The 16,285-nt window shown below is 40.0% G+C and overlaps 1 protein-coding gene across 2 annotated transcripts in view; it reads left to right on the forward strand.

The window, feature by feature from the left end:
• KIAA0930 (KIAA0930 ortholog) overlaps nt 1-16,285 on the forward strand; it is an 81,422-nt gene that overhangs the window by 13,867 nt on the left and 51,270 nt on the right. Inside the window, exon 1 of one of the 2 annotated variants that reach the window (XM_026055658.1) lies at nt 8,677-8,693. The exons of the other annotated variant lie outside the window; for it this stretch is intronic. Within the exon in view, the coding sequence (XP_025911443.1) occupies nt 8,684-8,693 (10 nt within the window). The 5' untranslated portion in view covers nt 8,677-8,683. Of the gene's footprint in view, nt 1-8,676; nt 8,694-16,285 lie in introns of those variants that run through there. 2 annotated transcript variants of the gene reach the window in all.

Genomic DNA, 16,285 nt, shown 5'->3' on the forward strand with positions numbered 1-16,285 from the left:
GATTGAATCAGGAGTGGAAAGGGATGCTGAGCACCCCCTGAGGACACTAGAAATAAGGTCCGCACAGAGAGGGTACAGGCACCTGGGAACTGGGATAGGAATGGACTGACCAGGGGAAGTAGTTTCCTCTGGCAATTGAATCACTGGTTTACAGCCACTGCCTCATTGTTGAGAGACGCAACCTTGCAGGAGTTTGATCTCTGAACCAGCCAGCTGTGTCATATTAGACTGAGGTGGCACTGCCACTGTATGTGGCACACCTGCTTGGCACTAGTTGCCCCTGCGCATACATATTTTACAATAGAGCTAAACCATTTTAACTATAAGCTATTTCTGAAAGGAAGATCTTTCTCCGTTTTATGCCTCCAGCTGTGCGACTCCGCTGCTGCTTTTGTGTCAGCTCTGGTACTCATCTGACCCACAGAGAACTGATTTCACTCACTAAGCCAGCAGAAAGCTGGTTTATTCAACAGCAATAATTAAGCAGATAGTTCCCTCCTAACTAGCTCCCTAAACTGGCTGAGCAGTCTGGCAAGCGCTTACGTAGTGCAGCGGAGGAGCTGCAGTCCAGACACGGTGAAGAGGGCAAGAAGGTGCCTTTGAGCAGCTGGTCAGCTCAGCTGTATCACAAAATTGCACCCTAGAGCTTGAGGTCTGTGATCAGTTTACTTGGATGTAAGTTTGACCTGGTGCTTGTACTCCTTTGTGCCAACCTGAGCAGTCCTGTGACTGCAAAGTAAGCTGATCAGTGAAATGATCCATCAGAAAACATTTTGTTAGTTCAGCTGGAGTAATTTTCAGCCTTGCTAGTTTGCCAATCTGGCTTACTGAGATGGGAAGAGTAACAGGAGAATTGGGACATCTCTTTGGTGTCAGCTAACATGGTCAGGGACCGCAGAACTTATCTTTATCCTTGTGTTTGTGCTGGATTAACTTAATGACATTTCCTTCATGGCTTGGGCAGGAATCTCAGGTGGTGTAAGCCCAAGTCAGTGAGGCTGAAGCTGTATCAGTTTACATTAGCAAGGGGTCTTGATTACTTGTGAATGGTATCCTGCAGTAATATGTTCTGCCTTGTAAATGAGTCAGCTTGTGTTGCAATGTAATGCTGACAGTCATGTGCTGGTTCTCTCCTTGGAAGACGTCATCCGGTGGAAACATGGCCACTTTGAACTTGGGCTGTTGGGCAACAAAAGGGTGAAGAAGTTCAACTTCAGCACAGAAAGAACATTGTCTCCTTCTAACGCAAGCTGAAGTGCACGTGCTAGTGTGGTGTGTACTGGGCACTATTATGTGTTCATTAAATGGTTGGTCTGTGATCATGTGATTAAGTAAGCAGAATGCTTGAGAGACAGCCTATGCCAGGGAATAAAACCTACTAGCTCTGTTTCGGGAAATAAATCCATAACGAAATTACTTCTTCCCACCTCTCCTTTGACATAATGCCGCAATTCCAGCTGAGTGGAGCTGTGAGCAAAGAGATGATAGCGAAGAGAATCCCAGAAAGCTTTGGTTGAGGAGCAGCTGTCATTCCAAGTCATCTCGGAGGAATGAACTTGCCACCTTTGTCCTCACCACCTTGTGGCGTTTAATTAAAGAGGAGAAAGATCTGGAGTGAGATGGTGGAGTTTTTTTTCAGTTCCCTTGTGAGACCAGTGCTTTGGAGATGGATGAGTTTCAGGTTTGTGTTCAGGAGTAAAAAAGGAGTACTGGATACCTGTAAAAGCATATGCAGAGGAAGTGGTAGGAGCAGCGTGCACTGTCTGCATTGTTCAGATTGGCAAATCTCCCTTCACAGGGAATATAGAACTGCTAGTTTCTGATTTTTATGTCCAGAGGCAAATTAAACTTGGCATGTGATCCCTGGCAGTGAGGAGGAGCAAGGTAAACTACTTGTCTGCTCTGTAATTGCTTGAGACTCTACTCATCCTCATCCATTTGATGCAAGCTGTCCAGCACATCTGCAGCATCTGCTTATAGTTTCGCTTCTGATGGGAATCTGAGAAAGACAATAAGATGTGCCTGTGTGTATGCGAGTTTATAACCATGCTTTCTTGGGTGCTGTGTGCCTTACCACCCTTCCCCCAGATTCCCTGTTGATACATGCATTTTATAACATCTGCACCTTCAGCTCTGAAGATACTGGGTTCAGACTTCGCTGACAGTTTTAGCAGTCAGTTGTCATTCAACAGGAGAATTTATGGAAATATTGTACATGAATGGCAATGAAAGACTACAAATGTCAGTTAGAAAATGTCTGTGTATGGGATGTAATTAATTTAAGAGATGTTTTGTGCCAATTCTGTTTCACCTTAGGAATTTTAAAATATAGACTCTTTTCTTTTATGAGCTGATTTGTGAATAATGCATTAAAATAGCTGTTGATCTCTGCAGGTTTTCCTTACTATAGTGTTTCTTTATTTATTATTTATCTTAAGCATTTAACTAGCTCCACTACTGCTGTATTGAAACTTATGAGTGTCTTCAACAGTTTATCCTTACAGTGTAAATGAGAGTTTTGCTTTTCTTGGCCAGAAAATTGACACACAGAATACGTGGTTTATCTAGGGTCTGCAGTGGAGCAAGGAATGGAGCCCAGTAGTCTCAGCTTCTAAACTAGGACCTTAACCCCTTCAGCATGATGTGTTCTTAATAAAATCTTCCCTTTATTTATTGTGGGGAGCCTTGTCCTATCAGCTCTGCATTTGCATAGTGAATGCTCCCCCTCCCCTTCTCATTTTGTTTTAATTTTTAGTGTCTACAATGTGGACCTCAGTGGGGGTCCTTGTCAGGACCTGTAGGCACTGGGACAATACAGTAACAGCCAGGCCTTATGCTCCTGACACACTCTCCTCTCTTGGGTTGAGTGGACTTTTTAATTTGCAGTTGCCTCAGGTAGCAAAAGGAACCAATATCAGTAGTGGTAAACAGTTCCCCCATGTATTCAGACTTGTTTCCATCCCTCCTTTTGCTTCTTGTTTGATTCTCCTCTTGGTGAGCTCCCCGTGGGAATTACAGCAGTGTTCTTGGCATGGGTGCATATTCTGCTGAATTTTTTTTTTCCTGCTACTCGGCTCCTCCCTTGCAGAACACAATCTAAATAGGAGAGTGGGAGATAGTGCAATAAGGAATTAAGGGGGGAAAAAGAGCTATCTACATCATTTTATTTCTGGGCCTAGAAATTCCTATGGTGTCCCGGGGCATAAAAGTTAAATAGTCTTGGTTGCAGTGATGGGCACTACACAGCTCAGTAAGTCCAGCCACACACAGATGAAGAGACAGTGCAGTTAGGCAAGTGGGCTTTTCTGCTGGACTACCAAATGGTAGAAATGAAGATCGACTTTGCTTAGGACACTGCCATATGGGTAAATCTCTCTGATTTTGGCTGGGTGCAGAAGCTTACCACTTTGTGTGTGTTACTTCTGTGTGTACCTGATTGGTACTGAAATTGTTAAATGAACGTGCAAGAGGAGCTTTCTCTTCCTTTTAAAATTTCTACATTTTCCAAGCTGCTTAAAATCCTTAGTATGATTTTGTTCTGAACTTTTTGACTTGGCTGAGGACAGTGAAGAATTTCAAGGTGTTGACCCTGTCTTATATCTTAGTAATGTGGGACAATAAAAAGATCTGCTCTGGTCAGCAAAAAAGACCTGTAAGACTTACAAGCGCTAATCCTTTATATGCTTTGTTTCCTATAATCCCTAAATTCCTAATGTGCTTTATATTGGCATGGTGAGTCTAGCTGCTCTGGATTTATTTCTAGAAAAGATGGAATAGGAATGGGTTCTCAGCCTTTCCCTTCCCAGTCAAAAATGTTGATTTAGCATTACCTTTGTCACTCAGGTTCTTTTAAGCTTAATGTGCTGTGCCAGTAATCATTGCATGCTGTGGAGTGTAGCAGCTAGAGTCAGGTTGGGCAGCAGGGAGTGAGAGAGAAATAAGATGACTTTAAAGGATTGGGTGTATGGAAAGTTATGATACTGGTAAGAGAGATGAATTTGGTCACAATATGATGGTAAAATAGGAGTTGCTTTTTAATTGTGTTGTATATCCCACTTAAAAATGACTATAGTAGACCTCTGCTAATCTGAATAATTCAACCAGATGCTAATGTGATCTCACTCTTGCTTCTATTGCCTCTTCAATAAATGTTAAGAATGCTCTTTAAAGCTACTGCCTCTTTTGTATTGTCATAAGTCAATATACTCACTTTTTTAGGAAGGACTTGACACTGTGTTTGAAAAATACATACTTGTTTTAAACGCCACCACACTTCAATAGTGCAGACCTTCACTAATCCAGATAGGCTTACATCTACAAAGTGTTCAGATTTTTATAGAAAAATAATGAGACCTCACTGCCTTTAGATATACTCCTCTTTTGAAAAAGTCCTTTGACATTTAGAAGTTAGTACTGCTTGTGTTACAAACACATGCAGTTTTTCCTGGCTCCTTTGTTGAGTGGTGGCTTACCTGCTGTTTAATTTCCTTGTCCCCTATTTGCCTTACCAAGAAACACTTGCACCCCATGCAATCCAACATCCTCAAAATGAGGACCTCAAAAAATTCTCTTTACAGTGATATTGGGACCTGTTGCATGAGTTGAAGTCTTCTGTGGCTTGTAAAAGTAGTTACATCCTTTTTTTTCTTTATCTTTAAATATTGGATATCCTTCTTAATGGTGGTATTTCATGTTAAATTAGCACTGGCTTCCTAAGAAATACTACAGTTTGAGTTGGTAATCTTGATGTTTCAAGGTTAATATATTAATGGTAATGTTGCTATATATACAAAGATGAGACTGAAAAAGAAAGACAAGGTTTGTGCAAGGTGAGTGGTGTTAAGCACCTGACCAGTTTTAAGCATGAGTAGTCTAACATTAGTGGAATTACTTGTAGGTTTGAAGTTATACCTGTGCTTAAATGCTTTGTTGAATTGTCATCTTTCACTTTCCATCTGCCTTAAAGAACGTGGAGGATATCTGCTTGTGTTGGGTTCTCTGTCATTCCTCTCTTGTAAATTAATAGGCCTGTTGGGAATCCTCCTTTTCTTTTAATCTCACTGTTCTGCATCTTAAAGCAAACCTTAGCTACTGACAGTTTCTAAGTATGTATGCACTGCAACTTTTTTTAACCTTTCTTTCTGAGATGGTTTGGTTAGGCAATCTTGTGCTGAAATTGAGTTTTCATTCATGTTTCACTTGATGTTCGGAAGGCAACTGAAAGAAAGCCAGTGAAGACCAAAATGTGGTTTTGACAAAACAGGAGAGAGATAGGGGAGAAAGGATTGGGGAGAAAGGATGGGTTTAACTGCATCCATTCTTGGAAAGATGAATTTTAGGTGCCAAGACAAAATTTGACCTTCAGATATTTGTTCTGCAGCTCTAACACAGCAGACCAGAGCTGCCTTTCCTGCAGTGAGTGATGGTGCAGTGACTGTGATGCAATGATGATGCTTTTCAGTTATGGTATCAAGGAGCTGGGAAGCTATGCTTTAATAACAAAGTGGTGAAAATAATCGTAGTTTGTTTTTCAAGGGGTAAGTTGTATAAAAATCACTCTTCAAGAAAGTGTTATTTTATTTGTTGTAAATCTGTTACTGTTGTATTAAAAGCAAGAATTTTAAAATTCCAGTTGTTTGTTTTTTAATAATTTGCAGGTTTACCACTTGCCCATTACTTCATTTTTTGGTAAGAAAACTAGATTGTTGCTACTTGTATTCACTTTAGGTTCTTATAGATTAGTGTAATGGTGCAATCTTTAGAGAATGCCTATTTACTCACAGTGTTTCTGCTATCAAAAAGCAAATTATGCTTTTTAAGTGTTAGCATCTCCTATAAATAGGAAGATATTTATCCTATGTGTGGGATAAAATGTGTGTGTTTGTGTTTTTAAGGCCGAGGAGAAATTGAACCAACAATCCCCCAAAATCTAACTGTGATGACTTGAAAATGTGGTTTTACTAGAAAAGAAAGAGGAATTCTACTTACTTCAAAATAATAAGAGAATTTGTGTATTTACTGTTTCAGCAGTGTGCAATAAATATCTCCAGCTTAGTGTTATTAAACTGTGTAGTGGAATGAATGGATGATAATGTAGCTGGTGTCATCCTATTAAAATTAGACTTGACAGAATATGGGAAAATACTGGGGGGGGGGGGGGAAGGTCAGATTATATTAAGGGTGTGAGTTGTGTATTCCCTCCCCCTCCACCAGCTTTTTGGGCTGAGGGAGCAATTGTGCTGTTAGCAATAAAGACTGAGATCCTCTTTGTAAATCTGCAAGTTTCCTTGGATGTTTCAAAGAGACCATAGGAACACCAAAAAGTCAATTTTGTTAGGTGAAAATAGCTTGGGGAAGATGTTTTTTATGAGTACATCTAATTCGAATTTGAGAGGGAGGGAAAATAACCAATAGTTTCTGGGCCCATACACTGCCTGTGTTTGAACAGGGAGCTAAATAGAGGTTTGCTCAAATCCTGGGCTTTTATGTGAACCACACAGCCATTTTCCTCCAGACTGTGAGGAGGACTATGAGGGGTTTTGTTTTTCTTTTTTTTCCTTTTACTTCCCAGGGCATGGCTAAGTTGACTTTTCCTTTAGCTGCAAACCAAGGCTGTGTTTCTAGGCTGTCCAGTCACTTGCCTGTGTATGTAACAATGGTAGGTAGATTTGACTTAGTTAAAACTACAAAAGCTGTGAGCCTCTAGATTAAGTTCTAAGGAGATTACATGCAGATATAGTATCGCGTTTCCAATGGATGTAGTCCTCCAGTTCTGTAGCTGCTATGTTATCTGCTATCTGCTATGACATGGTACTGCCACCTCCCTCTGCCTCAAAAAGTTCAGCTTTCGATAGCATCTTTCTCTGTTCTCCTCTTCTGCTTCCCCTTCCCAAAGCGGAAACTGGATTTTCTATATTGTCTGAGAATGTTCAAGGACTTCGAACCTGCTGTGGAGTGTGACTTGTTTGGAGTTGGTTGAGTTTCATTACAGAATTTTTTTTCTAGTACCCAGAAATAAAATGAAATAAATGACTTTCAGAGACAAGGATTAGCTACTCTATGAAATAAACTGCGATGCCTGTTTTGGTGTTGATGGAATTATTTCATGAGGAGTTTCAAAGCAAAATAAATTTGTAAATGGATGATGGCACATGATCTGACACTGGAGTTGGTATTCTTGAGGTGGCTTTTGCTTCCCTACAGAAGGCTGAAGTTGTACGCTGCAAATTTGTATTAGGAGCAGCCAGAGGTAGAAGTGATTCTGCTTATGAAGTAATACATGTAGTGAGAAGTCACTTGCAGTATTATTCTCTGCTGATTTTGTGGTTTGTAAGCTTTAAAGTTCAAAGTTGGATCAGAAGAGAACTTTTTCCAGAGTTTTTGACCAGACTTGAGATTTAATGATCTCTGTAAAGTATTTCTACCCAATACGTTTTGGCCATATACAAGACAAATTGAAAAGAATAAGGTGTTTTTAAAAGTGTGTTTTAGTATGTTTGTTATTATTTCCCAATTTTGCTGAAGTAGCACCATCAGCTTCTGTGAATTGTGCAAGACATTTGAACAGGTACTTAACGGTCTCTGTCCTCCAGTTTAAAGTCTACGGCAGGGCACAATGTGCAACAAAAGGCAGAGCAGCATGAAGTCCTTTACTTATTGCAGTCTGTAACTAGGTGCTCACTCTTGAAGAAAAAGTATGGTTTCATAAGACTACTTATAAAGATTAAGCATTTACTTTGACCAGTTTATACCAAAAGTACTAATAGTTTTCAGTTGTTTTGCCTCAGTGGAACTGAGAAATGTTATGGGAAAAGAAACATTTTTATGGTTGCTTAACAATAACCAAATGAGGAAACAGTAGGATGATACATAAGGAACTTCCTCTCTACTTTTTTTTCAAAGGGCAATCCTGCTTTCTTCTAATATTCAACAGTGGTCTTCTGCAGAAATTCAGAAATCAACATGTTTGTGGGGGTCTTTGCCCAGCAATGGCTTTATGCTATTGTGCAAGTTCATATCAGATCAAAAATTGACAGCAGAATTCAAGATTCTCTGTCACTTATCTTGGCTGAACATATTTAACTGGTGGTTACACTTAGGGATATGCTGTCATATGCTGTCTGTATTGCACTGGATGTACCAAAATTGTTTTACAGGAAGGTAGGAAATCTTCACAGTACTTTCCAGGCTAGAGCAGTTCAGAGTGTTTGCTTAAAATAAAATCCTCTGCACATCTCTAACCAGATGCAGTGCTTCCAGGTGTTTCATCACCAACTTGCAGCTTCAAATCAAGTCATGACAGCTTTGCCGGACTTGTTTCTTGCTAATCTGTTTCTTCTGTTCACCTTGCTGTGGTATTTAAGGCATAAGTCTACACTAGAAAGTTGAAGCAGATCAACTCCTGGGCTCGAGCATTTAGCAAAGTGCGAATATTAGGCAGCAAAGCCTTCCTGCTGTTTGGCCCCAACTGTTTCTGGACTTGCCTTTCTTTCTTTCTTTCTTTCTTTGTCTGTCTGTCTGTCTGAAGAAAGATGTGTCCCAGATGCCTTGCAGCTACAGGCTTTAAGAATTTTTGCAGTTCCCTGTGCCAGTTGTTGAATTACTCAGCCAGAAAGACAGGAAGGCTTTTGGAAGAAAACTAGGTGCAAAGGCTCAGGCAGAAGTGGCATCTCGGAGTAAATACATGCTGAAGGGTGAGTGAGGGTAGTGGGGTGCTTGGATGCAAGCTCTTAATCTTTTCAAGCAAGCTAGTCACTTTATTTTCAACAATAGTTCCTGAAATTGTTTTCCATTACTTCCTCATGTTCTAAAATTCTGGGGGTTTTTTTGCTTATTTTTGAACTCTTAGGTCCATTTAAGGCATTTTTATTGGACTTGTACCTTGTTTGGTACTTGTACTCCAAGCAAAAATTGAAGCATGGACCAATAAGAAAATCTAAAGCAGTAAATATAGATCCTCTGGGAAATATGTTGAGGAATTGGCACCTTTGTTCTGATTTTAAGGTGCATAAAGTTTAGTTTGTATGACACAGCATTAGTAACCCTGTTTCTACTTAGTGCTGTGTTTTCACTCAGCCTGGCATACCTTGGAGTTGATGTCGTCTTACAGAACCACTGCAGCTGTAGTTCAAGGAGCACTGTGGTGTGTTCTTGGAGGAAATGATGGTGGTTCAATTATGCTTCTAATAGTAATCATTTTTATTACCTGCCCTTTTGTTGGCCTTTGCACTTATGTAGTATTATGTGGGTTTTTTGCCTTCTCCAGGTAATAAAGAGTGTCTGTCTATAAAAGTTCTGTTGAATCCTTGCACAAGCACCTTCACCATGTCCCATCCCAAACACTTTAAGGCAGCCTTAATGAGATTATATTGTTCAGCCTGTAAAGCTGAATTCATGTTCCTGGGGAAAAGGAGGTTGAACTAGGAATTTTCCGATAGTGTTTTTATTTATATTCAACTTTTGCATAGAGGGTTTGGGTTTTTTTTGTTTTTTTTTTTTCCCTTATTTGGACTGTCAGTAGCATTTTATAAGTAACAGGTAAAACTATACCATTTTGGATCTTTGGTGCAGTGGTATGGTTTGGATTTGTGCCTAATGCTAAGGCAGTACCTTCACTGAATGTATGGGATCCATTCATGTGGTAGCTAGCCAAGAAAATGTCTCAAAAAAAGTCAGTATTAGTGAAGTAAGGTTCTACTTTATGTCTACATCTCATAAATTTTAATCCTTGTTCTTAAACTACATGAGGAAAACAAAATTCAATTCATTTTGAGCTAAGATAGTTACTTACTTTTTTCCAAGTGGTTAATCCTAGTGTAATTAGTACAGAAAGGATGGAACTGGGAAGAACTTTCTAACTGTAACCCCTTAATTTAATCCTGTCTCCATCTCAGTTTCCTTGCCTTAACCCATTGTTTTTCTAACTCTGACTTGCTGTTCTGTGATGTGCTTTTTACACAGCAAGTTCTTTTAGTCTGTACAGTTATGACTTGTTTCTGGAGTTAATTTGATTTGTAAACCCATTTATTGGGACAAAGATTACATGTCACTGAGGTGCAGCAGATGCTTTGGGAGACTAATAAGGTTTTAAAATATCTATTCAAATACAACCCAGACTGATGGGGAATAAATTCTTGGCAGTGTCTGATTTTTTTTTTTTTTTTAATATATATATTTTTTTAATCATGAGAAATGTTGCATTTGTTGGTTTCTGTCTTAAAACTGACTGCTACTGGAATATAGTGGTGCTAAGTGTTGTCCCTTTGGTCTAACTATGAACAATTTTGCTTCCTTCTCTCCATTATCTAAGGTGATTCAGTCATTGTCTTTCTCCTGCTCCCTGAGGCAACTGCTCACTACTTCTGTGGGACAGGCTGATACTGTCCTTGGGTGCAGGCTTAATAGGGGATCAGTCTGAATTATTCAGTCTTTTAGAAATAATCCTTCTAGATATAACTGAAGCGTTTCTGCAGCATAACAAGCTTGCATTACCACTAGTGCTTGTTCTCTGCATTTGCTTTCTTGACCAGTACATGGATACTTTACTTGAGGGAGGAAAAAAAACATAATGACTGAATTATCTTGTTGGGATGAACTAATGTTTTAACATGTATCCTTTCTACAAAGGTTTTTGTAAAGCAAGATTCAATTAACATTTGCAAAATTGAATTAGAAACCTCACTATAATTAACTAGAACACTTTGGGCAAAGGATCAGTTTAAATGATGGCTCTGAGTTAAGACATACTGTCACAGTAGTAGAAAAACAGCTATTTCATGATTAGATAGTCAAAACAATTAATGATTATTTGCTTATGCTGTGCAAAAGAGAAAGGTCATAGGAAAAATAGTGATCAGTGCAGTGTCAGACATGCTGGAGTGCTTGGGCATGGCCTGTGCTGTAGTTGCAGGAAGAAGGAGGGGAGTGCTCCCTTGCTCAGGCCCACTGGTGACGAGAGGAGGTATCCACACTGACAGGGGTGAGCAGCAGTCACTGCCGTAGGGGGACCCTCTTGCTAATCTGGGCCAGGGTCTCCATATGTAGCTTCTCTGCCTCAGGCACACAGCAAGGCAGGAACCTCTTCTTCTCTCCAGTTAGCGTTCAGGTCCATCAGTGGGTCTCCTCTGGTGTCTTTGGAAGAACTTCCCCATACCTGACCTGCCATGGCTTGTGCTTATGTTGGTGATCTCTGGTCTAGGCATCACATGGGTCATGCAACTGGATAGAGCCTTATTCTTCTTGTGATGATTTTATCCAGTCATTATCAGCCTCCAGCAAACTACGTCTTTCTGCTGATAGTTTTGACTAATTACCTTAAAGGTCAACAGTTAACTTCCTTTCTTCTTGTACCCATCACCTTAAAGCTACAGCTATGTTTATGTCTGGCAGACTTTATGCATCAAAGGAAGGCTGTGTGGATGCCTCCACAGTCTAAAGTGGTGGGTTTGAGTGTAGCTGTTGTGTAGGCTATCCTCTTCCAAAAGAGAATGCTACTTGAGTAGCTTTCCTTTGTGCATAATTATGTGTCTACCTTACCTGTGAGAAAAATATTATTGAAAGGAATTTGACTGCTTGCATGTGGTGATAGTGTATTTTTTCTTCAAGTGCACATGCATTTTAAAGAATTTAACTGATGTAGTGTTGCATCCTATTGCATGTTAGAGCTCTGGGTTTGTTCAATTCTGAGAAGAGAAGGCTAAAGAGGGATCTTATTGCTGTCTTGAACTACATAAAGGGAGACTGTGCAGCAGATGGAGCCAGGCTTCTTGGAGGCATAATGAAAGAAAATAAGGAACAGACACAAGTTGCAAAAAGGGGAATTCTGACGAGATATCAAGAAAATTTGGATTTGCAGTAAGGATGATCAAATGTTGGAATGATCGGAATGACTGTGGATTCTCTGTCCTTGGAGATGATCAGAGCTCAGCTGGATATGATGCTGAACAACATGATCCTGAAGTTGGTCAGAGTTGGCCCTACTTTGGTCCCTTGCAGCCTAAACTATTCTGTAATTCAGTAGGTGTTCCAGAAGGCAGAGCATGACAGTTCTATTTTAAAAGGTCTGTAAAAAGTGTTTATTCAGTTACGTGCAGTTTCCAAGTTAATCTAATTTGCTTGTACAGCTCTTAGTTATTCAATAAAATTAACATTCATGGATTAAAATTGTTATTTTTATTTTTTAAAATGTCTTTGTTCTTGATGGATGTGTCACAGTACGTTTACAAAACTCTCTTCAGCATAAGGAGAAATGACCCAGCAATGTTGCAGCCAGTAAGAGTGAGTCTCTAGAGATTAACTCCACAGGGAAAGTTCGTACTGGTGCAGAAAATGGCCTCTCAGGTTAATCTGTCACATAAGCAGCATCCTGAGTGGTTGCACACAGCTCAACGCATTTCATATGGTTTGTTTTATATTAAGCCCATCATGCACTTAAGTATCCCTAGGTATGTGAATGTTCCAGACATCGGAATAAATCTGAATAGTTGTTGAGGTAGTATCCAATGAGCCCAGACAATTAGTTTTTCTTTGCTGAGGTGGTGTGGAAGGCAGGGATAAACTGTGCTGCCGAGGTGGTGCGGGGCGCTGGGGACCTGTCCTAGGTCCTGATGCATCTGAGCGTCATGGTCAGACTCCAAAAGTTTGTCAGTGTGTTTCAAGCTCTACCAGACTTTTTCCTGCTTTGCTTTCCTAGCTCATCTTTTATTTGAGGATAAATTCGTCATTGAGAATTGAATGGCAAAGGGGAGCTGATGCATTTTATAAACTGTTTTGTTCAATACAGATGGTGATGGTAAAATCGCCCTAAGCTCTTTTACAGAACTCTCATTGCTGTGTCCTCTGTTTGCTACAGTAATTTCATTCAGTTGTTTCTGAGGCCTTTAATGCAACTTATGTCAGATTTTGAATGAATTTGGCTTCTGCTGAGAATCTGAGTGCCTGTGTTGCCTTGAACACGGGGATAGAGAGGAGTGGCAGCCTGCGCTGGAAGAGGTGTGTGTGAGATTGTATGACACTATATCATTCCTGTATGGTGGGACAGAGCACTGGGAAATCTTCAGTGACAGATGAATGCAAGAGGACTGTGTGTCCTCAAACATGCCAGTCAGTGACCATTCCTTGTGGAGTTTCCAGAGGTTGGAGGGAACTGGCAGGACATTTGATGCTATGTCTAGGGGATGAGTAATAGGAGAATTTGATCTCACAGAGAAGGGGTCAGGAGGATATGTTGAAAATCACGTGAAGGATGAAGAAATGACGATTGATGTACTTTTTTTGATTAGACAAATTCTACTCTTGCAGGCGCTTAGTCTTCCCACCACTGGGTGGAACAGCTGAAGAAAACTCTGTCAGTACTTTACTATCTGCATTTCTTTAGTTTCTCTTCCTGTGATCTTTTTGCTGTGTTTACTGCCATGAGGTTCTCTGGCTTCTGACGCTAATGACAAGGAGGGAGAGAAGCTGATCTTCCCAGACTCAAGTGGAGGAAGAGGCTAATTACTTTTTCACTTTTAATAGGAGAGAGGGAACAACTTCTTCCCATTCTAATTCACTCCAAATTGATTGAATTCAAGCCACAAACATGGTAAGAGGTCACCAACACTGTGGAATGACTTCCTGAACTTGTAACTGCACAGCTTTATAGCACCATGCCTAGGCATGGATTTCCTTGAAATCAATCCTTGCTTGGCTGCCGCCGTGGTACACACCCTTTTACAGCAGTCTTTGCTCATCTTCAGCTGTTTTCTGGATAAGCATTAAGCTAGAGATCTCAAGTGTGCTTGCTGGGATAAGGTTGAGTCTAATTTTTTTAGTTTAGTGCCTTTAATTTGTTTTCTTTTCTGTGAGCTCTAGAATGCATTTCTCTCCTATAAGCCTTGTGTATCTGAGAGATTACTGTTTGGGGATTTTGGAGAACAATTGGCTGGAATTAACATGAAAAGACATGTAGTAGATGATCAGCAGATTCATGCTGAGAGGATTTGAGAGACTGCCATCCCCAGTTGTGTCCACCCTGCTGGCTGCTGGAGATGATGGTCTCCATAGCAAAGGTTGCAGAATGGTCACTGGGTCTGTTGTCAGGTGTTCACAGCCTGGCATATTAACAAAAAGAAATCAATGGCTGTTCACACTAATACTCTGACTTACAGCTGTTGGGGTGCAAACTTGCCACCTCTGTCTCTAACTGCAAGAGCAGTAATTTGTGATGGAAGAAGGAACTGTCAGCCACAGTCGACAACCTGTGGGATTTTTTTGTTTGTTTGTTCGTTCCAACAAACTGAATTTGTTCCAAAAGAAATTGTCCGAATGTATTTGGGGTCACCCTGTGCACATCCATGGTAAAAAGGTGATTTTTTTTATATTATTATTTTTTTTTTCATGTTTCCTCCTATGCCCAGGTTTTTTGTGCTGCTGGTCAAGATTTGAACTTTAGTGCCATCCCAGGTGAAAACTTGTGATTCAAATACTTCATTAGGCTGTTTTCAGTTAAGTACTGTGGTAGAGGAGAGCTGTATGGTTTTTTTGTTTGTTTTTTCTTTTCCTCTTAAGTTTTCTTCACTAACCATTTTAGTCAAGAGATTAATCTAGCCGTAAAGTAGTTACATACAGGAATCTCTTCCTCATGGCAAATTACCATCCTGACACATCAGGTTTAGGAATAGATCTTTATATTCCAAGTATTATAATTACCCATGCTAATGTTTAGAGGAGAGAGACTTTCTTACCTAGCCCTTGATTTTTTTTTTTTTTTTCCTCCAGCAATGAATCTTCTCTCATAATGATTTCTGGTATTTTCTTTTCTGTATTTTAATGTGACAGATTTCTGACAAGTTTTTTCAGTGCTTAAGAGGACACAATAGTGATGTGGCAGTGATGCAAATGTTAGTCATCTTGACAGTTTGACAACTGATACGCTGTGAAGAAAGCTCGGCTTTTTCCTAGAGAAACAAATGCGTATGTCAAAGGTATCAAGACGTCAGCTTCCCTCCACAAAACAAAGCTGGATGGGAGAGCAGATTTGAACTGAGGTCCTTAATTTGTGAAGCACAAGTACTAGATCTCAGTGGTAACTCTTTTTTTCCCCTCCTCCCCTTTAGCAAATTAGAACCTGTTTATCCCTACTCTGATGTACTCTTTCTTCCTTCCAACTGCCCTGCATGCACAAAAAAACAGCCAACTAGTTGTATTTGCTTAGGTGCTTCTCTAATGGAATGAAGCGGTACTGAAGTTCCTGTTTCACCAGAGCCAAGAAAAGGATAGGTTCCTTATTCTGGTTAGTAAGAACAGAAATGTTTAATTTCTTCTGTCCTCTCAGCTCATGATTTTCAGTGGAATGTCTGGTATTTCTAAGCTATGTCAAAAGGTTGTAGAATAATTATTGGTGTGTGTATGTACACGCACACATATATTTTATATATATATATAATGTATGTATGTGTAAGTATGTACATACATATATATGTGCTATATAATGTTATATTTAGTATATTTTATAATATTTAATAATATTATATTCTCTGCCTTACTTTTCATACTCTAATCTTTCAAGTGTTTTGAATCTTAGTGTTACCTGGCTAAGAGCAGTTATCTCAAGAAATCTGTTTGTTCCATGTATCCAGAAGTATTTGTGTCAAAATAGCATTCAAAGCCTGATGGTTATAGTCGGTCTCATCAAAATATGCAGGGAACGTCAGTGGCTACATCTGTGGTCTCAGGAGACACAGATACCTGAGGAAGTTGGAGGTTGGTATGCATTGTGGGTAAATGAGTGCAGTGTTCACTTTTAGGTAGTGCCATAAGTCTCAGCTTTATGGCATGAAAACAACAACAGAAAAATAATGCTGGAATATGTAAGATAAATAATGTTCCCCTTCCTTTGTAGTATTTATCTGTTGGCCGCCTATCTTGCTCCTTTCACACAGGGTAGTCTACACTCACTGTAGTACAACTCATCAGCAAAGTTAATTTTATTGTGAACTGCATAATCTGTAGTTCAGCTGCTCAGCAAATGGCTTGTGTTAAAGGCTCTCGCCTGTGCCTGCACCCAGTTTGGTGGTGACCTCTCCACAGTTTGGGTTTTATTCACGCTCTGCTTTGCCTTTGCTTAGTTGAAGTGTGCCCAGGTAGCGTTCAAGCAGTGTTCAGTTGTCGGAGTGGGGGACGGGCCCGGAGTAACGATGAGTCTCAATATGAGTATGGTCGTTCTCTCTTTATTAGAGCTTAAACAGAGTATATATAGACAAGCAATAAGCATGCACTAGCAGTAGCTGTATGATTGGTTTACAGT

The sequence above is a fragment of the Apteryx rowi genome, unplaced genomic scaffold, assembly GCF_003343035.1.
Source record: "Apteryx rowi isolate R43461 unplaced genomic scaffold, aptRow1 scaffold_1246, whole genome shotgun sequence".
NCBI lineage: Eukaryota > Metazoa > Chordata > Aves > Apterygiformes > Apterygidae > Apteryx > Apteryx rowi.